Here is a 23,772-nt window from a genome sequence, read left to right on the forward strand (position 1 = left end):
TTTTAGTCCATTTATTTTCTCTCCTTTTTTTGTAATTGTGGATAAACTCATTATCACTAATGGGATTTTAAAAACATGAAACAAAGCGAAAGTATCAAATTCCAAAGAAAAGTTAGTATTTCAACAAATATTTAGTTGTAGTGAAACAAACCATCCACATATGGTCTTGTTGATTTTGCCAGTCTTCTTTTTCTTAAATATTTCTTAAATAAGCAACAGTATTCACTCAAACCTTTCTTTGTTATTCTGGCTATCACTCCTTTTTTGTCAAAAGTGAATTATTTCTTTATAAAATAAAAGTACAATTACAAATTTGACATTGGATACAGTAAGCACCAACACTAGTACTGGTGTCACAGATTATATGTTCCCCCTGAATACTGCCATGAGTGTCCCTCAAAATGTATGTCTGTTCATGACCATTATGGCTGCAGTGCCCTTTCTACAGCAATTAGAGAGACGCCTGCATGAGAGCCAAACAACAACATGATTACATAGTTTGTGTGGAGTAGTTTAGAAATGTTACAATACTTACAAGTGGCAATATGTAAGTTATTCAATTACGCATATTGTATTTCTTGCTCTTATTGTATTACTTGTATTGTAACACTTGAAATGTATTTGCTTACGATTGTAAGTCGCCCTGGATAAGGGCGTCTGCTAAGAAATAAATAATAATAATACTGGTTCTAAGTGTTTTACAAATAGGCATGTTATGTTATCATGGATGAGCAACTTCAGCACTTGCAGAACATGTATTTCTAACCTAAATTAACCCCACTGAACATCTGACCATGTCCTAAAGTACTTACCATTATAATCGAATTATAAATTAGACCTAAATGGAATGCACTGCAGGAACATGCAGCTCAATAAATCTTTCTATTGAGGTTCACTGCTGTTTAGATTATTAAAACAGACCTGTGTCGTCACCACAACACCACGTCACTGTGTTCAAAGTATGAGAACATTAAAGCCAGCAAGAGTTGGGCTTGTTTTCTGTATACCCTTTCAGTCTTTTTTTTTTTTTTTTTTATCAATACAGAAAACAAAAAGGTTTGAACAATAGCTATACATAAACATGCCAGCTGTAGAGACACTGGGCATGGCAAGTTTTCCTTGCAGTGAGAGGATCTGCCAGTGAGTGAGCCTTATTTTTTCTGACCTCTGCTTACATTCCATTTTTACTCGAAAAAGGAGTGATTCAATTATTTATGAATCAGGGTTTAGGGTAAGCTGCTCTGGGATTTTCATTGGTGAAGTTTCTTTTTTATTCATGTGCTATTTATGGAACACCATCCATATGTCTTGAATAACTGATGTTGCACGAGGGTCAGATGGCCCTGTTTCTGCAGACTCCACTTCCAATTCTAAATTAAACTACAGCACATTTGAAAGCAACTGTTTCCTTTCTACTGGCAGTTGTTTGCCAAGACATGCAATATATAAGTGATTCATGACTCAGAAAGTAGGCATGGTACACATTAGTCACAACTACTGCAATGTGAACACCAATTACATCAACTGTAATTAAAAAGGCTAAATAGTCATTTTTTTAAAAATATATACAGTACAGTATCTCAACTGGATAGCATACGTTCTATAGATTTTAAAATAAATATGTGGTATTTATTGGTTGTAATTCTCTTTAAATGGGGATTTTGTTCTTTTTTAATCGGGTTCGGAAAAGCGGAGCCGTCCACCAGTCTGCACAAGAGAAGCAGGCTTATAATACCCGCTGCCAGGGGCACCATTTTCAGGCTGGTGAGGCAGTCTGGGTGTACTGCCCCCAGTGGAAGAAAGGGCTCTGCCCCAAGCTGACCAGTCATTGGGAGGGCCCCTGCACAGTGTTGGAACGGCTCTCCAACATGATGTACCAGATGAGGCTGCGGACAAGTGGCCAGGTGGTAGTCCTCCACCACAACCGCCTGGCCCCTTATCGTCTCGGGATGGACACGGTTGTCCCTCAGAACAGCGGGGAACACACCACAGGGTGCACCCCTGTCTCCGCATTCACCAGCACCAGTGGCTGAGGGTCTGGGCAATGGGACCCGGTCCGGAGCAGGCCCCCAACCAAACTGTTATTGATTGAAAAGGTTGTATTGTTTCATTGTTGTTTATCACTGTATTACCATGGGTTTGGAGAACGTCTATGTCTGTGGGGTAGTGGGTTGTCAGCATGCATGCGTGAGAGTGGTTTTGTACCACTTGTGGCTGGCAGTGGAACGGAGACAGGACAGACAGTAAGTATAAAAACTACACAAACTAGAGATGATTTCTAAATTATTATTTTTAGTAAGAAAATAAAAAAAATAGCGGGTGGTTTTACCGACGTTTATCCTATATACATTTATCTCATAATTTTGGGGAATTCGACGTTTAACAAGCTTTACCGATTAATATCGAAAAGTAGCAAGCCTAGTTAAAACCATTGTCATCAGGGGACCATTTCGTGAATCTGTACAAAATGTGGCATGGTAAATATGTGGTTACCTTTGGGAATAGTTATCTGGCAGCCCAGGTCATACTCCTGCAGCAAACGATTGAATGCCACCTCCTGTAGTCTTACTCTTTCCAGCTCGGAGAGACTCTGAATGGGCACTGGCTTTAGTCTCACGCTTCGCCCAGACATGCTGTTCCAGGTAAAGTCACCCTATGATTAAAACAAAAGAGAGACAATTAATTGACAGTACTGACAGTAAACAATCCTCTTCAGCTGATAACACATAATTCACTTGTATAAGGAACTTAATTTAAGCAGACCACAGTTTGATAAATAACTACAATAGCTTTAAAGGCTGTAGTAAATCAGTTGCTTTTGTTTCATTGCTTTTTTGTAGTATTGTGATGTATCTGTGGCATTGTGATGGGAAAAAACAAAACAGCGAAAAGTCTGCACTCAAAATATCTTCATTTTTATTTAATTCAAAACAAACATATTAAAAAACACGAACATGTTTCGGTCCTACCGCCCGTCCTCAGCGTGTATAGAGTGTTTAACCCTACCTACATTACATAGGTGATTTAAATCACTATATAATTACCAATTAAAAACAACAATCAATATAAACAACATATTATACAATTCATAATTAGAACAATCACTGACATTATGTATTTAATTAATGCATCGTCAAGGCAAACCATCTCTTTCCCCCTTGGCGAAACATTGTTATTTAATTATTTCAAAAACATTGACCAATCAGTCTCCTCAAATATAAATATAAAATGTAAAAATTGAATTTAAACATTCAAATTCAATAGTGTATCTAAAAAAAATCTATCAACCCAAACAATCTTTTACCAATCATCAGTTCAAAAGCAGACATTAGGGTAATTCAGACAAAGAAAAATATTTGAACACTGAATGCAAACATAACAACATGCAGTAAGTGACCTTCATTCACTACAGTAATAATGATTATCACAAGAACATAAGAAGAACATAAGAAAAGTTTGAGAATGAAAAAAGGCTATTCTGCCCATAAAGGCTCATCCCTTGTTAGCACACCATTTTCCCCTACTGAGGGGGAACTAAGTTAAAAGCACAATCTTTTCTTTCTTTTTTTTTTTAATGTTTCCAGTGTTTTAGATGGTACTTCTTTGCCTATCAGGCTATCCCATGCATGTATACCTGTGTAAAAAAGTGCTTCCCACCTTCTGTTCTAATCTTACTTGTACTCCACTTTCACTCCTCTTGTTCTTCACTCTAAATTTGTAGTGTCTTGGGTTAACTTTATCTATACCATTTATGATTTTAAAGACTTCAATCAAGTCCCCTCTTTCCCTTCTTTGTTCTAGGCTGAAGAGATTTAATTATTTTAACCTGTCCTCATAGCTCATGTCATTAAGTCCTAGGATCAGCCGTGTTGCCCTGCTCTGTACCTTCTCTAGTGCAATGGTGTATTTTTTGTAGTATATATATACTGTAAAACTTCAAATAATTGCCAGGTCTCAAATAATTGCCTGTCTCCAATACGTGCCGGATCTGCTGGCAAATATTGTAAATAAACGCTGGGTCTCTGTCATTGCCATTGAAACTGAGGAACATAAGAACATAAGAACATACAAATCTCTTGGTGTATTTAATGTGTTTGTTGTATTAACAATGTACAAGTTTGAGATTAAACAATAAGTTATTTTTGATATTGACACTTATTGCTTTTATTGTTCATTTTTAAAAACCTTTTAGAAGTTTGTATTATTATTATTATTATTATTATTATTATTATTATTATTATTATTATTATTATTATTATTATGATGCTGCTGTAAGTGTAGCCTGCACGCCTCTGCACTGATATCTACAGGGCTTTCTTTTAGTGGATTTAACTATTATTATTATTATTATTATTATTATTATTATTATTATTATTATTATTATTATTATTATTATTATTAACAATGGTAGATATAATTCTGTTTTTAAATACAAATTTGTACTTCTGCTTGTTCATTTTCCAATGTTTTGCATACCGTATCCTTGTAAACCAGCGCATATAAAAAGACCGTAATAATACTTTCGCTTTATACTTGAGGGTGTACAATGTGATTTTGTTATAAAACAAAACGGTTACTTAGTTCCCACTTACACACAACCTTTTAACAAAGTTTCTGGAATGTTTAAATTGACTTACGATGTTGCTACAAGGTTGTGTGTTAGCGGCTTCTCAATGACCGCGTGAAGCATGTGAAGCTAGAGATCTAATATAAACGCTGATCTCAAATAATCGCAGGTCTCCAATAAACGCCGGGTCTGCTGGCAAATATTGTAAATATTGCAATGCACTGGTATCATATGTTCTGTTGTTTGAAACGTTCTTATCAGAAGTATAGGTTCTATTATTTTAGTAGAATTGCCTCACATACTGCCTCACATATTATCGCATCACATCTGACGTGTAAGCGGTCTGGACACAAAACGTTTTTCTGTACTAACATTTCTTTTCTATTTATAAACCAAACAGATGTGCACTTTCATGTTTACCGACAATGTCAACTTAATCATATCAGCACTGCCAGCTCAATAAACGAGCCTGCTTCCGGTCTGCAAAGAGCCTGGTCAGGATTGCCTCTTAATGGAGTGTTAACCAATGCTTTCAATTCAATGTTACCTCTTACTAGCTTTATTAGCATTACTACTGGCCCTTCTTTTATTGTGCAGATTCTTTTCGCTCTTCACCTTTTTGTTATCATGCAAAACTTATGCATTCTGGTACCTTTGTAGGTCACATGGCCGGATTGCAGCTTGACCAGTGGAGCCAGTTTGAACAAACAGGAAGTGATCAGGTACCAGGAAGCAGCAGGAACTTTTCATCTATAGTGTTGTCATTGGAATATATGCATATTTAAAAACTGAAGTATAAAATACAAGCAAAGAACCAAAATAACTTGAATAGAATAAAAGGGGGACCAGCAATAAAATGGCTTAGCTTCTAATAAGCTAGATCCCTCCAGCACTTATATACAGCTCTATAGAGACTTAAGCAGAAATAGGATTAACTATAAATTGTCACCTGTTGCTGTTTGTCTCATTTTACTAATACAGATCTAACCAGGCAAAACATATCTTGACAACATTAAGTCTCATTCAAAAAGCTGAACCCAATTAGCCACATAATTATGTCAAAGTTAAAACTTGAAAAAAAAAAAAAAACAAAAAAAAAACATCTATGCTTAAATGTAGGAATCATAGAATAATTTGTGAAAAACACTTTAATGGAATGCAGTTGCTTCCTATTCCAGAACAATCATTTATTCTTCAAAGGCGGTACGTACTTAGCAACCTGAATACCATTAAAGTCTCCAATAACACTCGGTAATGCAGCTGAAACCTTTCAAATCTGAGACAATATTTGGCCACATTTGGCTGTTCTATCTTAAGTCATTCCAAAAGTTTTTTTTAAATGTCACCCAGGTCATTTTTTTTGGTTTGTTCGGGTAACAGAGAAATTGTTTCATGTATTTGTTATTGTTACAACTTTCTTTAACTGGAGAAAATCTGTGCTGTTTTTCAATAGGTTGTTTTTCATGAGAATTCCTGTTTTATTGATATTTTGCTCAGGAGACTCCAGCTGAGGTGCAAGCACTACAGTTCTTTTGACGGACAGGTCCTGTTTGGCAGGACAATGCAGTGAGAGTATTTAAAAATAAACTGTATTTACACCTGATAAACATGCTGGCGTCAGGTGTCAACACAAAGGTGATTTATGAGCAGTCTGGTTAAGGTTAGTTGATGTTTTAAGTAAATACTGCTTTCTTATTTAAGCAGAATGAAATGTCAAATTACATTTCAATACCTTGAAACGGCTGAAAAGTGTTTTTTGTGAACAAAACAAAAGTCTTCCACTTGTATTGAGTTTCCAGTGTTCTCACAACTTTGCTCTCTCTGTAGTCACAGCAATCAAAACACTCGAGTTTCACAATCTTTTAGCACATTTTTAACCTTGTTTCTAATATTGAGTACACTTATTCAGCCAATACTGTTGAGCCAAGTTTTCTGGGGAAAAACAGATGAGGCTAGAACATGTTTTAAAATATCCAACATGAAAATCATATTCATAAATGGAAATGAAAAATACTGTAAAATGTTGCAGCTAATATGTGCCTGTCTTTAGGATCGGAACAATGTATGTCTATATCTATTACAGGTGTCGTGGCCTTTTAACATATTAGGCAGTGAACACTGTTTGGGGGCTACTCAGGGTGGAATGAAAATATACGTTTGTATGCAATACACTAACACATAGTGCCAGATGTAAGTATCTGTCTCCACTATAAAGGGTATAATCCTTTTTTCTAACAAGGAAAAACGCAGTATAAATTTTACAAGTAACTAGCAAGAAACAAGTTTGGTGTCCTTCTGGTAGAATTTAGATCTGTTCAATTTTTGTTTTGTTAGATATATTTTGAAATGTGTCTCTTTCAGAAAGTTTTAGACCTTTTCAGAACTCCCTTTCCTAACCCTACTGACACTGATTCAGGTAAGGGACATGTGGATTTTCTCGCTGGTAAAACGTGGGAGCAAACCCAGTGTATTTTTTTTTTTTTATGAAGAATTGGCCCAACCAAGGAAAGCTGAGCAGAACAACTCTACCCTCCATCCACCCTGGCCTCATGCCTCCTGCATTTTCCATATTGACATGATCAGCTTTGATTTATTGCTTTGTGCATCTTGTCCTCGGTACACAAAGAACAAATAAAAAACGTGAAGGGAAAAATAAACCCTCACACAAACAAGATGGCATCTCAATCTCATGATATTTAAAAACATATTGGGGTCTATCCAACTAGTCTGCAGTGGCGGATTTAAACAACACTGTTGTTTAAGTCGTTATAAGAAGGGAAGTTTGTGAAAAACAGTGTCTATGCGTTTAAGAAGTATATTTTTAAAAGTTAGCAAAATCCCAGGTTCGGTCTGATTTTAAAATGTAAACAATTGAACAGATCACACTAGTTTTACTCTCTATCTTGACCTATTTCTTGTAAAGAATGTACATTCTCAACATCCAAAGCCCTTAATGGAACATTCCTTTTTTAAAATTACTCTAAATTGTAACATTGTTCTATCTTATGGGAAAAAAAACAAAAAACATAACAATGCAGAAAATATCATTATTAGTTAGCTATCCAAATAAATTGTAAGGCTTTTATTAGCTTGAGTTGTGTTGTACTGCAAATAGATAAAGGCGTCTGTCAAATAAATACACAAATAAATAATAATAATAATAATAATAATAATAATAATAATAATAATAATAATAATAACAAACAACACTCCCCAATAGCTCAGCTCTTTTTTTAAACACATCATTTCAGAAACATATAATTGTTTTGCTTACCCATTAACTAGATATTTATCTCCCGCCAGTCCGCCAGATTCATCACAAACTGACACAAAAAAATGAATTCTGCAGTTTACATGCAAAGCAAAGTTGTCATCAATCCGCACTCCAAGTACTTGACAAATAACCCAGCTGTCTCAGCTAAAACTCCCATAACAACCTTGTTTGCCAAAATAAATCCATGCAACCCAGACTCATCTTCGGTATCTTAGATATCCTGTAAGTTACACTCAGAGGCCAACTTCTAAATTGGCCCCTTTTTCATCTCTCTATGTATACAGAAGAAAGGACACTGCTTTATCCATCTGATTTTCATTGGAAGAAACAATAAAAAGTGGTTTAGAAAGGGGGTGGTCCAATTAAAGAAAACCTCCAACTCCACCACCTCGTAGCTGGACTGTTATTTTGGAAAGTTTCCTTATTAGGAATAGGCTAAAGAATGTCAGAGGCATCGGGTAACATCCCAGAGAGTTGTAAAAAAGCAGATTTGATGGCCTCTGAGCTGAATGAAAGAGAATCCCTTAAACAAAACAGTATGTTTGGAGAGGTGGTTTCAATGGACAAGGTTAAAAACAAACCAAAAATAAAGCAATACTAAAACCACAATTACTATGCATACTACTACTAGTACATAATAACAACAACAACAACAACAACAACAACAACAACAATAATAATGGCAAACCTTTACACTTTCCATATAAGAGATGAATCTGGATGACATTATTTGCACGCTTGTTTTAAAACTTTATATTCATTCTTTACTGTCCTTTCCTGAGGTAGTTTTCATATTCAGGTAGTTTTTCTATATTTACCATAAACAATAGTGTGTGAGATAGATTTGAAATTCATTGGTTTCTATCAGAACTATGGAAGCAAATAGCCCTTTTTACAAAGTTAATCTTTTAAGGGTCAGGAAGTTTTGGTTCACAAATTATAACTTTTCATTATAGCTAAAGATTAGAGGCCATTTAGATTTGATGTATTTCAATATTCCCTATTCTCGATACTCTCTTTTTGATATTTTCCTTCATTATATAAAAAAAGTTTAAGTGCATAGGCCTATTCTGTAAAAATACCTGATGTATCTTATATAAATAAAAATGTGTCCCTGATTTACAAGGTAAGATACAAAGCAATACAAGCTGTTCTAAAGCTGTTTTGAAAGCAAGGTTTTGAGGATTATTATCGTCATGTTTAAATTTCAGACCTATAAAAGCCACTCTGCTCGGAAACTCCACCAAGTTTTGACATTTATTGGTCTCCCTGTTACAGTAGACAGAGAACAACATTACAAAATAAAGCAGATTGTGACCAAAGGCATATATTGTGTTGTAAACAGAATTAGAAACAATTCATTGTCACTTCCACCTTTGCTTATACAATATATCTGTCAATCTTTAAGAAGCTTAAATAGTGATATAAACTGGAAGGGTCTTGGTAAAGACCAGCCAGTGATCATTTACAGTGCAGCGGATATTAAGCAACTTATCCAAAAATATAGCCACTCTTGCAAAACAGGATGGCAGCTACTTGCTGTGGTAGAAATACTGTAGGGGTAACATATTACAAAGAATTGGTATAAATTAGGATTCCTGTGGTTGGTTTCACGTCACGTGTCTTCTGTGAACCCTAGGTGGGTTTCCAGGTGGTTTTCCATTCAGAGAATATTCTCTATGCTCCTCTGGCCAGTAAGGCAGATTCTTATACCAATGAAACTTCCACATGAGCCTCAACAGGTACGCTAAAATGAGTGAAGCTACATTACATAATACCTTATGCTTTCTAAAGTTTCAAGGGCTACAATAAATATAGTCTTCAAAACCACTTGTAATTCTGCACACTTGCCTCGCTAAACAACTTAATTTCAGGGTGCACCACTAGAGACTTTTCAAAGGAAAGAAATCAACACATTCTAAATTCACTGGTGCAGTAGGAATGCTACCAATAACATGCTTTTAAGGAATACACTAAAATACAGTATATTTAAAAAGGTACATACAGGGATCAAGCACGACGTGCAAGAATTATGCAAGGATGATACAAGGATAAGGCAGTATTCTATGCAGAGAAAAATCTTCACATCTATGCATTTTTGTACATCTGTGCTCTGAATGTTCTGAAAAAGCTTTTGTATTTCTTAATTCCAAGCCTCCCCAGTTCATTTATATAATGCTGCTATTCAAAACACCATGGCAACCTGACCACAGTTCTGCATCCATCTGTTCAGTATATGTGATTAGATTTGGTACTTTCTAAATGCAGCAAGTTTTACCCTACAGTAGCACCAACATATCTTCAAAATGAAACACAACTACTTGGCATGCCCACTTACCATACAGTCTCACATCCTTCTCCACTAATGTTCCAGCTCAAACCACTGGTGCAGAATTTCCTTGTAAACACTCTGGGCAGACAGAGACAAGTTATTCAGTGGGACTATAGGATAAATCAAAGATGCAGAAGATGTCGTTCTGAATTCTACTGGCTCGTGGAAGTGTTTTCTTTCTATCTTCTTACCATGGCCCCAGTCACGTGTTGAACTCGTAACAAATGGAATGCCTTGTAAGATTATTTCAATCTGTGGTGTGTTTGGCAGGGTTGAAAATATGGAAGAACTAATATGTAAATATAGTCTTATGACAGCAGAAGACAGTGGTGGCGCTAAAAGTCTGTTATGATATTAATCATATTAAAATTAATACAGCCCTGGGATTTTAAAACTATCAGGCCTTAATCTGCAGTATTTCAAGTTCTAGAAAACAAAGAAAAAACAAAGAAAAAAGAAAGAATGGTTTCCAAGAGTTATTACTTAAACATATACTATTATATAAACAGAGCATGTTTATTCATTCATTTCCTGGCGAGTTTTGTATAACAAAACGAAACAATAAATATTTATAAAATATTATAATATATTTTCAATAAATATCTTAAACCCTCCAATCCTCTCAAAGCAGCTCTACACACAAGGTCATGAAAGAATCAGAAAAATGGGGTTGTCTATATGTATATTGACAGTAATATATATATATATATATATATATATATATATATATATATATATATATATATATATATATACAGTGCCTTGCGAAAGTATTCGGCCCCCTTGAACTTTGCGACCTTTTGCCACATTTCAGGCTTCAAACATAAAGATATGAAACTGTAATTTTTTGTGAAGAATCAACAAGAAGTGGGACACAATCATGAAGTGGAACGAAATTTATTGGATATTTCAAACTTTTTTAACAAATAAAAAACTGAAAAATTGGGCGTGCAAAATTATTCAGCCCCCTTAAGTTAATACTTTGTAGCGCCACCTTTTGCTGCGATTACAGCTGTAAGTCGCTTGGGGTATGTCTCTATCAGTTTTGCACATCGAGAGACTGAAATTTTTGCCCATTCCTCCTTGCAAAACAGCTCGAGCTCAGTGAGGTTGGATGGAGAGCATTTGTGAACAGCAGTTTTCAGTTCTTTCCACAGATTCTCGATTGGATTCAGGTCTGGACTTTGACTTGGCCATTCTAACACCTGGATATGTTTATTTGTGAACCATTCCATTGTAGATTTTGCTTTATGTTTTGGATCATTGTCTTGTTGGAAGACAAATCTCCGTCCCAGTCTCAGGTCTTTTGCAGACTCCATCAGGTTTTCTTCCAGAATGGTCCTGTATTTGGCTCCATCCATCTTCCCATCAATTTTAACCATCTTCCCTGTCCCTGCTGAAGAAAAGCAGGCCCAAACCATGATGCTGCCACCACCATGTTTGACAGTGGGGATGGTGTGTTCAGGGTGATGAGCTGTGTTGCTTTTATGCCAAACATAACGTTTTGCATTGTTGCCAAAAAGTTCGATTTTGGTTTCATCTGACCAGAGCACCTTCTTCCACATGTTTGGTGTGTCTCCCAGGTGGCTTGTGGCAAACTGTAAACGACACTTTTTATGGATATCTTTAAGAAATGGCTTTCTTCTTGCCACTCTTCCATAAAGGCCAGATTTGTGCAGTATACGACTGATTGTTGTCCTATGGACAGAGTCTCCCACCTCAGCTGTAGATCTCTGCAGTTCATCCAGAGTGATCATGGGCCTCTTGGCTGCATCTCTGATCAGTCTTCTCCTTGTATGAGCTGAAAGTTTAGAGGGACGGCCAGGTCTTGGTAGATTTGCAGTGGTCTGATACTCCTTCCATTTCAATATTATCGCTTGCACAGTGCTCCTTGGGATGTTTAAAGCTTGGGAAATCTTTTTGTATCCAAATCCGGCTTTAAACTTCTCCACAACAGTATCTCAGACCTGCCTGGTGTGTTCCTTGTTCTTCATGATGCTCTCTGCGCTTTAAACGGACCTCTGAGACTATCACAGTGCAGGTGCATTTATACGGAGACTTGATTACACACAGGTGGATTCTATTTATCATCATTAGTCATTTAGGTCAACATTGGATCATTCAGAGATCCTCACTGAACTTCTGGAGAGAGTTTGCTGCACTGAAAGTAAAGGGGCTGAATAATTTTGCACGCCCAATTTTTCAGTTTTTTATTTGTTAAAAAAGTTTGAAATATCCAATAAATTTCGTTCCACTTCATGATTGTGTCCCACTTGTTGTTGATTCTTCACAAAAAATTACAGTTTCATATCTTTATGTTTGAAGCCTGAAATGTGGCAAAAGGTTGCAAAGTTCAAGGGGGCCGAATACTTTCGCAAGGCACTGTATATATATATATATATATATATATATATATATATATATATATATATATATATATATATGGGCTTCAGTGAGTTACAGGAAAACAATTCCATCTAGGGTTTCTGTGATGTCATAAATAAAAAAATAGAAAAAATAGATTAAGAAGGTCGAGTAATTTATAAACTGTCACAGAAACCCAAGGTGAAATTGTTTTCCAGTAACTCACTGAAGAGGCCCATCTGTTATTTTTTATAATACGTGGATATCCTTGTGATGCTAATATTGTGATGCTATTTCCCGTTCCTCTCCAGTTTCTCCAAGATACGAATGTACCAGCTTTACACTATTTTTTTTAACGTATTCTCATTATGTTGAACATTTCTGTACTGTGGGTGTTGTCGAGTGATTGAAAACGAGACATTTTGTGTTTGAATTATGTTTGAGTGATGTCTCGAGTCGAATGGGTCAAAGTTCAAGTAATTTTTCCTCTAGAGTTATCACTTTTTGACGTTACTACTGTGATATTATGCCTTTTTTTCCAATGGCTCAGGATGCAAATATAGCCTTCATCCATGTATGTATATATATATATATATATATATATATATATATATATATATATATATATATATATATATATATATATAAGAGCCCATTACAGTTTAGGTTAAAATTGTTATTGGGAGTCAGTCTGTAAAAAAAACATTACTGAAGACACGAAGGTTAATCTTTTCTTTTGGAGGTATGAGAAGAAATTGAACAATGGCCAAAGGATTACAGAACTGTTCTTTTACTAGACCTGTAATCTCCAATTATTCAGGATTAGGTTCAGATTATCCTCATTAAATCAAACTGTGGTATAAACCTGTGATACTTTACAGACAGTCTGTGAAATTATCACTTGCAGCTGTATTCAATTTCAATCCCTTTTACTTCATCAATTTTGGAAACTGGCTTCTGAATCTTTATCTGTTTTACCTGCCCTCCTCGTGCACTCAGAAAGTGACAATTAGGCTAATATGAGATGTTTGCTGTCTAATGCATGCATCTGGAAATGTTGTAGTCTGATTTGTGGCCATTATTATCAAACTATTGAAATCAAATCTATGGGGTGTGGATAGAGGTTTACTTGGCTTGCCATAAACTCTACCTGTTGATCCCCCTCAAGATAGGTCCATTAGGGTAGCCTGTAAAGAAAGAAACCCATGTTTTTGACTCACTGGGTGAGACAATCCAAACCTCTTAAGTACTTTGGTCTAATTTTGCCGTCAGCAGCTGTAATTGAATTTAACAGCATATCCAAGGCGTTTCATAAGTAAATGTGTAGTGTAGATATCTAATCATACAAAATATTAACAACTTACATTATAATGCTGTGCACATGAGTGATTTTCATTAATGTTATATTCTCTTGATATAATCAGAGTTATGTTCAAGTGTTATCTCCATTTTAGGTAAGTAGTGTATGTACAGTTTGATAAACCTCCATTAATTGAGTAGCTGGTCCTAATAAAAAAATGCCTTTTTGTTCCAAGGGGAGTTACAAAATCTGAATCACCTGCAATATTACAAGTGTGCTGTTAATATTCTCTCTTCTAAGTTACTTCAAACAGCTGCCTCTTAAATAATCTGAAGCAAGCGTAGATTGTCTGACACATGAGCACAGTCTAAACTAATGTAAACATTCATTTAAAGGTTATTCAGCATTAGATCTTCCAAATAGTCTGTGTGCTTGTCATTGTTTATAAATTGAGCTATTGTATTATCATTAAAACAATTATTTGCTTTCTTACAAGTGAAATATTGTCCATCACTGTGATTGCCATAGCAACCAAAAAACTCTAAAGTATACATGAGGATGCATTTTCTAGAAAGATTACATGACTTGGAATCCTTCTATAATCAATTGTTTTATTTATTGATATGTATGCTGACACATTGTAGTGTCATTCTGGGTTATTCCTGGTTCTACAAGACTCAGCAGCTCCTCAAAAATGTATGGATCTATACAAACAAAACTGGGATAACTTAAATGTAGCTCATTTAAACAATTATGGTACACTCCTCTCTCCTCATGATTCAGCAATTATAGTGCAGCAACATTCAGGCCCAAATTTATAAAGGGGAAAAACCGACTGCAAAACACCACGTAATGACTTATTTTATAAGACTAATTAGGTGAAGCAGGCGATTCCGCAATCAAACAATTTAAATACCCCTCACTGCAATTAGCGGTGCAGAATTACACACCTCTCACAACAAATAGTGGGTTTGGTCAACCCTGCATGTGTAGGCTACACATTCCAAAAGAAAATGAATGGCACACAAAGACCTCAGCCTGGTACTAGCCATGGTGATGAGGATGCTCAGAAGCGAAAACTGAAATTTAACCACATGGAATTGGAGATTTTGGTACAAGCAGTACTTCTAACACATGAAGATGTGTTACAAGCTCGAACTACATCACCAGGACAAATGAATAAAATATGGAATGCGCGGTGGCTTCTTAATAAACAAATGTACCACTTCAGAGTTTGTAGTAGGTTGCTTACACATGATCCAGTTACTGTGCTTTGCATATTAGTTCAACTTCTTATTTTGTATAGAATAATTCCAGCATAGACTTTTCAAACTTCAGAAACAATAAGTTTTATTTACTTACATCCATGTCAGTAAAACAGGTGGATAATCCTTCCATTGTTGTACAGCAATATGTTCAGCAACAATACAGCTGCATACGAACAGTCTTCAGTTTAACTAAGACTTATATCTTCTTAAAGTCTTATGCAGTTACAACTCTCCTATTTCTTATGTTTGTCTATATTTCTTACTCTATGTATGATTTTAAAGCATATCTCTATGGTATATATGATTGAAAAACTGTACTTGCTCTAGCTACAAACTAACTGTGTCATATGTCCCTCTGTCCTTTTTTTTACCGTTTTCTTTCCAACTCGAATTTATCAATACTGCTTGAACCAGTATTGTTAAATACCAGAATGCCATATTACAAAAAATAAATTCTGTAGGCATTACTAAAATAACAGTGGAGGATGAGCTCTCATTGTATATGAGACTTTTTCTTTCATGCGCCTCGGAATATCGTTCCATCTTTTCTTAATCTCCTACACCATTCTTTTAATAATGCATACGCTCTAAGAAGTAAAGGCTCTCGTTAGAACCTTGCTTTGCCACTGTGGGGAAACCTTTTTAGGTGCTTCTAAGAACCTTTTTTTACATGGATTCTATAGTCTCTATTTGCAGACTTTCTGTTTTGTCATGTAAGCTATGAAACATGTATTGGAAATTGGAGTTTGCAAAACAATACAGTACCGGTATTATAAACAGTAATTTACAAACTGACTTGCTCAGAAGGGTTAAAAAATGAGCTCTTTGCAAAATGTTATTAAATGTTTCTTTGTCCTTGAAAACAATGTCTCCTTCTTTCTGCAGAAGTCTCCCACATCACCTTGCCTTTTATATAGCCTACTGTCTGCGGCCTGCTTTTCAGTTCTTAAAATAATCACGCAAATACGATGCCTGCAATTACCAGCAGCTTTAAGGAGGCTGTGTGGTCCAGTGGTTAAAGAAAAGGCCTTGTAATGAGGAGGTCCCTGGTTCAAATCCCACCTCAGCCACTGACTCATTGTGTGACCCTGAGCACGTCACTTAATCTCTTTGTGCTCCATTTTTCGGGTGAGATGTAACTCTGCAGCTGATGCATAGTTCACACAAAATAAACAAATAATAATAATAATTAGATGGAATATTAAATAAACCTCATTTGCAAAATCCCCTCCCAATCTTAGCGGTTTCGTTCAGAAACACAGAGACAAATCATGTCTTAATTGCGTGTTTATGCCATTGCGTGTGTTTTATAAATCCCATCCAAGAATTCAGAACCCTCAGCGCCTGTTTTACGGTCGTACAAGAGCCAAAAGAACACACATCAGGGCCTTCACCAAGCACATACTGTTGGAATCAAAATATACCTCCACATGTTACAAAAAATGAGTCTCCTCAACTGAAGAACAGTTTAAATTAATTGTTAATAATAATAATAATAATAATAATAATAATAATAATAATAATAATAATAATGTTTGTTTTTTTGTAACCAATATGGTAACATGCTAGAAACTAGAAGTTTATTGCTGAATATTTCTGGCCAAGCGCAAACCAGTTAGCAGGGTTTTGGGACACAGAATTTGTTGGTTTTACAGCATATTGTTTATCAGTGATTCACTTTTAAAAATGGTTGCACTAATAAGAGTAGTACCTCCCAGTGGAAGTGCCTGCATTTCACATCTGGTCAAGGAATGTCCCAGACTTGTTTATAGAAGAAGAACCGTCTGAATCCACCCTCTTTTGATTGGCTGCAGCAGAATCAAGTTTTGCTTCTGGACTGTGTCCATTTAAAATTCCAGTGGCTATATGTGTATGACTTTCCAAATGGAATTTTAATCAAGGGAATCAAATATCATAAATTATGTTAACCCTTCTTTTGTCTTCAGTGTCCTCAGAGGTGTTGAACCAATACTGTACCCAAACAGCTGTGCTTCTGTACAGCACCTTTGACACCTTTTAAGACTGTGTAGAATACCAGAGCGGGGATGAGCACCTACAGAGGGGATTAACTCTAGACCTTTTACACCTAAACAAGATCCTTATCTCTTAACTAAAAGAACCGTTACACTAACTCAGGTCAGCAGATAATCCCTTCTAAACCTTACCAGGCTGTTTACAATCTGACCCTAGGAAAGATCACCACCATACAAACCCTCACTGCGATTCCTCATGACAAACCAAAGAAAAGAAGGGCAGGTAACCAGGAGGTCCCCGGTTCGAATCCCACCTCCGCCACTGACTCATTGTGTGACCCTGAGCAAGTCAGTTAATCTCCTTGTGCTCCGTCTTTCGGGTGAGACGTAATTGTAAGTGACTCTGCAGCTGATGCATAGTTCACACACCCTAAGTCGCCTTGGATAAAGGCGTCTGCTAAATAAACAAATAATAATAAAAGGGCACACTGAATTCCAGCTAATATGGTACATTACACTACTGGCTTTTGAAGTAAGTAAACGTGACAGTATTTCATTTCCAGCAACAGCATTTAATGTGTGGTTAAACCACAAACTGCTGAGCTGCACATACACTGATTTCAACAAAAAAAAAAAAAAAAAATTGGAAGTTGTTTTCCTTCAGAAACAGATGTGCATTAAATACATATTGAATGAAAACATACCTGGCTGTGAATTAGTTTAAACAAGAAGTCTCTGAAATCCTCGATCAGTAAAATTGCCCTCCACAATTAAATCCTTTTTTTATGCTCTTGGAGACCTTTTGTTTTTGCCTTTTGCGTGGAGGATGTAGGCGGTCATTGGTACATTGCCAGCAGCTTTATAATTTTAAAAATGCTTGTATTAGCATTTTTATATACCACTAAGTTAAAGGAGTGGTGTCAAGAAGCCTGTTGAAGGTCCTTTATCTGTATATAGAAGTGACTCCTGGATTATTCATGGAGTATTGTGGTTAGTCAACAAATGAGGGTGGCTGAATAAATGTCAAAGGTTTATTTAATGTTATATAACAAATACAATGTGTGGAAAAAACATGTTTAACCCTAAATTAAACAACTGAATTTGGAGAATTAATAAAAATTATGACACAGACTTGGTATAAAGGATGAAAAAGTATACGTGCAATATGTGCTGACAATGGGTCTCTATAGTATGTTAATACAATTACTAATGTAGCTATTTCTGAATGATTTATTGTGATTTTATCTGTAACTCCCAGGTTTCTGAAAACAACCCCAAACGCATGGTTTTACAATAAAAGTGTTGGCAACTTACCCAGGGTAATTTCACTGTTCTGTTAACATCTTAACAACAAACCTTCCATGAACAAGCCTGCTAACATCAGTTAGGCTTGAATGTTTCTAGAAATGGTCTTAATGTGTTTAAAGTGCTGACAGCAATCTTATACCCCTTTCACACAGACGAGTTATGACGGAATTGCCTTTACCGTCACAGAGCCGTCATATTTTATGCCGTCTCTGAACCACCTCACAAGGTGGTTCAGAGACGGCACTGAACCGTCTTAACTGCTTGTGTGAAATGCCATGCCGGCACTGAAGCACTATAGTGGGCATGGATGAAAGTCAACATCCCACGTGACTGTATACTGGACGTGTTTGGTATATTTGTCGTTGGTGTTATGCGCTTTCATTTTTTTCAAATACAATGGCTGATCAAGAACGAGGTAGTAATTGGAGTCTGGAATAAGTTAAGGAATTGTTAACTTTAAGGGCTGACGAGGAGGTGAATTCACAAATAGAAGGGACGGTGCGTAATGTTGTAATTTATGGGCGAAACGCTGTTTCCATCTTTTGACCGACAGGTTTGAAAGTTGTACTCACATGATCCCTTTGGCTGTGCGAAAGGGTTATGATGGTATTATACCGGCATATATTGTGCAATTTCGTGCTGTGTGAAATGGGTATTAAAAAAAAAAGAAATGTAATGTCTCTGAGACAGCTCAGTAGTGGCATTTGTGTGTGAAAGGGGGCTTTAGATGAGATAAAAAGTCCAAAATATATAGGCCTAAATATTTATATATTTTTTGCCTCATCTGGCAGTTTTCAAGGTTAATAAGCACACATTACTTGTACTTAAGACTCCCACTGGTATTTTCATTAATTGAGAGGCCAAGTCAATGATGATAAGCAGTGTGGGGGCAGCAGTGTGGAGTAGTGGTTAGGGCTCTGGCCTCTGGACTCTTTACTGGAGAGTCGTGGGTTCAATCCCAGGTGGAGAACACTGCTGTTGTACCCTTGAGCAAGGTACTTTACCTAGATTGCTCCAGTAAAAACCCAACTGTATAAATGGGTAATTGTATGTAAAAATAATGTAAAAAAAAAAAAAAAATGTAATTGTATGTAAAAAATAATGTGATATCTTGAAACAAATGTAAGTCGCCCTGGATAAGGGCGTCTGCTAAGAAATAAATAATAATAATAATGATGAGCTCACAGGTTACAGATGCTTAGCGCATTTAAGGCTGGTTAAAGTGTCTGCTGCTCTATACTTTTATTATTATATCATGAGATAGCAGGGCACACCTTGAGTCCCAAGGGGTCCCATGTAGCCAGCAAGCTTTATTGAGAGGCACACATCTCGATCCATTCAGAGTATTAGGCCTATATTTTTAAATAAAATCCTGTCTGTATTCAGATGTTTTTATATATATACAACTCATTAGAGTTTAATCTCTTTATAGTTATGTCATCTGACAACAGCACACTATAGTTTTTGGGGTTTTTTTCATGAGAAAAAGGATAATTTAGGTCAAAAATAGAAATGTCTAGCAACATTACTGACAATATGAAAATTATGTGCAAAACGCGCCATTCTTTTATATGTAGGACACACGCACCTCAGGTGTTTTTCAGGATACTGAGTTTAATTCAAAAGCATTATATCATTTGAAATTGAATTTAATCCTTACTAAATTATATAATAAACAATTGTCTTGTTTATCACATCGTTATGCTTTTAGCATTGTATGGTACTGCACACTGGAGTATGATTCAGTGGAAACACAGTCCGTCTTCCATTTGATTCTTGAGTTTTTTTCTTGCAGGTTGATGACTAAGCTCACCATCAGGTCCATATTCACAAGTAAGAGGCCTTATTTGGAAACACCTTTCTTAGAGCTACATTTTATAGATTTCTACTTTTAAGCGTTACTGTTTACAACTTAAAAACATGGCATCTGGTTCAGAAATAAAAAAAATGGAACGCTTTTTGTATCTTTCCCTCTTTAACCAAACGCCATGACAATCTTTATTGAATATGAAGAGCATTTTACATTTCAGGTGGAAAGCCAAAAGTAACTACTGGAATTCTACAAAGAAGGTTACAGACCCTCACAGCTGAAGTAAACTGTGCATATTACTAGCTTTTACAAGGAACGTTTTATGAGAAGCACTAAACCAACAGTTAATAAATTACTTATGTGAAGGCAACCCAATGCTATCCACATTTGTATGCAATTACATCTACACATGTCAAAACAAAAGATGAATAGTTTATATATATATATATATATATATATATATATATATATATATATATATATATAGATAATAAGATTTTTTTTTATATATATATAATTTGGTGTAATACTTGCATTTATTGACACCAATTTTAAGATTTTAGCATGAACTGAATAAGTCCTACTTTCTTCCATTTGAGGCCTTACAGACTTATAATAAATTGACAGAATGATTTAGCAAAGAGCTGATTACTGTAGATACAGGAGAACTTGGGATCTATCAGCTTTTTACTGGAGTTGTAGATTTATTATGTTCTCTTGCCAACTAACAGCAGCTTTTAGCATACAACATCCATACACATTCCCCAAGTGAATTCATTAGTTAGAGAGTCTCAGTGCTACTTGTAGAAAAGGGATGCAACAATAACTGTGATTCTGAGTTTCTCGGAGACTCTGGTATCTATAAACTAGTCCGTACCCACAGTCTTTCTTTGCAAGGCCACAATACAATGATAGCACTGATTCGACGTGACGATATGTGTAACTGAACACAACGAGTGCTACTGCTGCCGCTGCTCAGTGTCGCTTTTATAAGTGCTGTTCCTCCCAGAAAATGACTTGTGGAGCCTAGTAATAGTTTAGCAGTACTTCCAAAAATAAATTCAAATTTAACCCAGAACCAGTGTGGACCACAAAATGGCCCTGTGTATTAATGTATGAACTGTACCATTCCTGTGAGCTGTCAACATGCAGCCATCAACACAGCTGCAGATCAAGACATCTGTGTCACAATAAACTCGGTTTTCCTCTTTACAAGTTTTGGATCTCCTTACTGATAAGGAGGTACTGTATGTGAACTCAATTTGAGGGTTTTATTCTGCTTTTATTTATGGTCATTACTGATGCATTCAATTGGCAATGCAGGGACAATATATTTGTAGCCAATTATCAACAAAAAATCTTTCTGTTGTTCCAAAGCATACAAGAACGTTTTGCAAATGTAGAAATAAGAACAGGTATATTTTTTATAAATGTACTAAATAAAAATGAAAAATCCATGCGTAATGTGACCCACAGACTAATATGCGTTTCCTATTTTTCCCATTCACATGCTGAAATAGTTTGACTTTCCATAGCAACTCTGTTTAATACACATTAAACATTATTATTATTATTATTATTATTATTATTATTATTATTATTATTATTATTATGCAAAGTACAATATCAAACCTCTTTCAAAGTCTTGCTTACCCAAGTGACTACAACTGACTGCATATTGTAGAATACTGTACATGTCAGGCTGTTATAGTATTAGGATAATAAATTAATCTGTCATGGTAAGGCCAAATCATTTTGACACAGAGTAAGTATGTGCTACATCGCACAGGCATTTCCATTTTTTGTCCAAACCCTGCACGCAAGTCACTAGAATATACCCAGATGTATACCATGCAAACGATTTACAAACCATTATTAAAACAACTTTGAGGCTTTTTGTGTTTACCTATAGTTACATATTATTATTATTATTATTTATTTCTTAGCTGACGCCCTTATCCAGGGCGACTTACAATTGTTACAAGATATCACATTATTTTTACATACAATTACCCATTTATACAGTTTGGTTTTTATTGGAGCAATCTAGGTAAAGTACCTTGCTCAAGGGTACAGCAGCAGTGTCCCCCACCTGGGATTGAACCCAACGACCCTCCAGTCAAGAGTCCAGAGCCCTAACCACTACTCCACACTGCTGCCCATTTACACTTTACATAGTGTGTATCATATTTGTAATAGTGCTTGTTTACATTATGATTGGCTGTTTGCCAAATAAATATACTTTAACTTAACCCTAATGGCTCTGCATGGCCGAACCCCAGCTGGCTTCTGTTTTCTGAGTATTGAAACAAGCATGAATTTACAAATACAATATACCCTTATATGGAGATCAGTAGAGACACATCCATCCAGTTCTATCCTTCATAATTTATGTTAGTGCATTACCTCACTGCTTCAGAGAGTTGTCTCCATACAGCAGCTGTATACTTGAGATCAGTATGGTTATCTGACATTTATTATAAATCCCTTTGTTACATCCTGTCCCTCTTATCCCAACATGAAAGTCAAATGAAACTGGGAAATTTGACACACACCGATTTTCAATTTTCGCCATACTATTTTTGGAAAGGAGAAAATTAGAGGGATGGTATGTATGTGTTTTCAATCTGGATTCTAGTGAACAAACAGCTGTACGTAATGATGTCACAAGTTATTCAAGGAACAGGAGCAAGGGCTGCGAGGAATAAGCCCTGGGACTTTAAATGGATTGGGACTTGAGAAGGAACTATGTGCTTGAGACTTCAGGTTTCCCCTTGGCCCGCGGAGAGCCGCCCTCACGGAGGTGAGACTGAATCGATCGGCAAGCATTACTTACTTTCTAATCACCCTGTATATTGGTCTCCCCATGGGGGACGTATCAGATATTACTGAAGAACAACAGACACCACACCAAATAGAAATAAAATAAATATATTTAAAATAACTGACCACCAAAATCTGATATGACTGAAGAACTGGAGCATTTCACTCTTGGGACAAGGGAGACCTCTAGCGACAGAAACGGCAACTGCTCAACTTGCGACAGTGAGCTTGATTTGTGACAGTGAGCTTGTAGTTTACGACTTCAGTTGGGAGTTTATGGCTGCTGCTGAAGGAGCGAAAGAATGTCGCTCAATTAATTTCCTGGTCGAGCTGCAGCAGATTGCATAAGGAGCATTATAAGATAGAACGAGATGATATGAGCGTGAAAAAATGGGAACTGCAGTGCCGGGTGCGCGCGGTGAAAGCAAGGATAGGACAATCAATCCCACGGTTCAATGGAACAAATACAGTCGTCAGCGTAACGAGTGCGACTGTAATGAAATATTTTAGTAAGAATGAATGCGTTGCTACTAATTCTGGAGCCTGAACGGATCAGCAGGGCCGAGCAAGCAAAGCAAGCAGGATAGGACAAACAATCCCATGATTCAATCGTACTATGCCAAGATTCAATGCATGCACCATGACGCCATCATTGGAGCCAACTCCAATGGTGTAGGTAAACAAGCATTACACAGACAGCAGAAACTGACCTTTGTATGTAAATGAGGACACTCCCCTAAAGTTCAGCCCATG

At 36.2% G+C, this 23,772-nt stretch overlaps 1 protein-coding gene across 5 annotated transcripts in view; it reads right to left on the minus strand.

Annotated features, from left to right (window-relative positions):
• The window catches only part of LOC117406087 (rho GTPase-activating protein 6-like), a 173,656-nt gene that overhangs the window by 28,729 nt on the left and 121,155 nt on the right, over positions 1 to 23,772 (minus strand). For 4 of the 5 annotated variants that reach the window (XM_059030126.1, XM_034009846.3, XM_034009848.3 and 1 more), the window contains exon 2: positions 2,494 to 2,653. In XM_059030126.1, the coding sequence (XP_058886109.1) occupies positions 2,494 to 2,653 (160 nt within the window). Of the gene's footprint in view, positions 1 to 2,493; positions 2,654 to 10,179; positions 10,271 to 23,772 lie in introns of those variants that run through there. The other variant, XM_059030128.1, reaches the window with a different exon arrangement.

Source organism: Acipenser ruthenus, chromosome 9 (genome assembly GCF_902713425.1).
Source record: "Acipenser ruthenus chromosome 9, fAciRut3.2 maternal haplotype, whole genome shotgun sequence".
In the NCBI taxonomy this organism is placed as follows: domain Eukaryota; kingdom Metazoa; phylum Chordata; class Actinopteri; order Acipenseriformes; family Acipenseridae; genus Acipenser; species Acipenser ruthenus.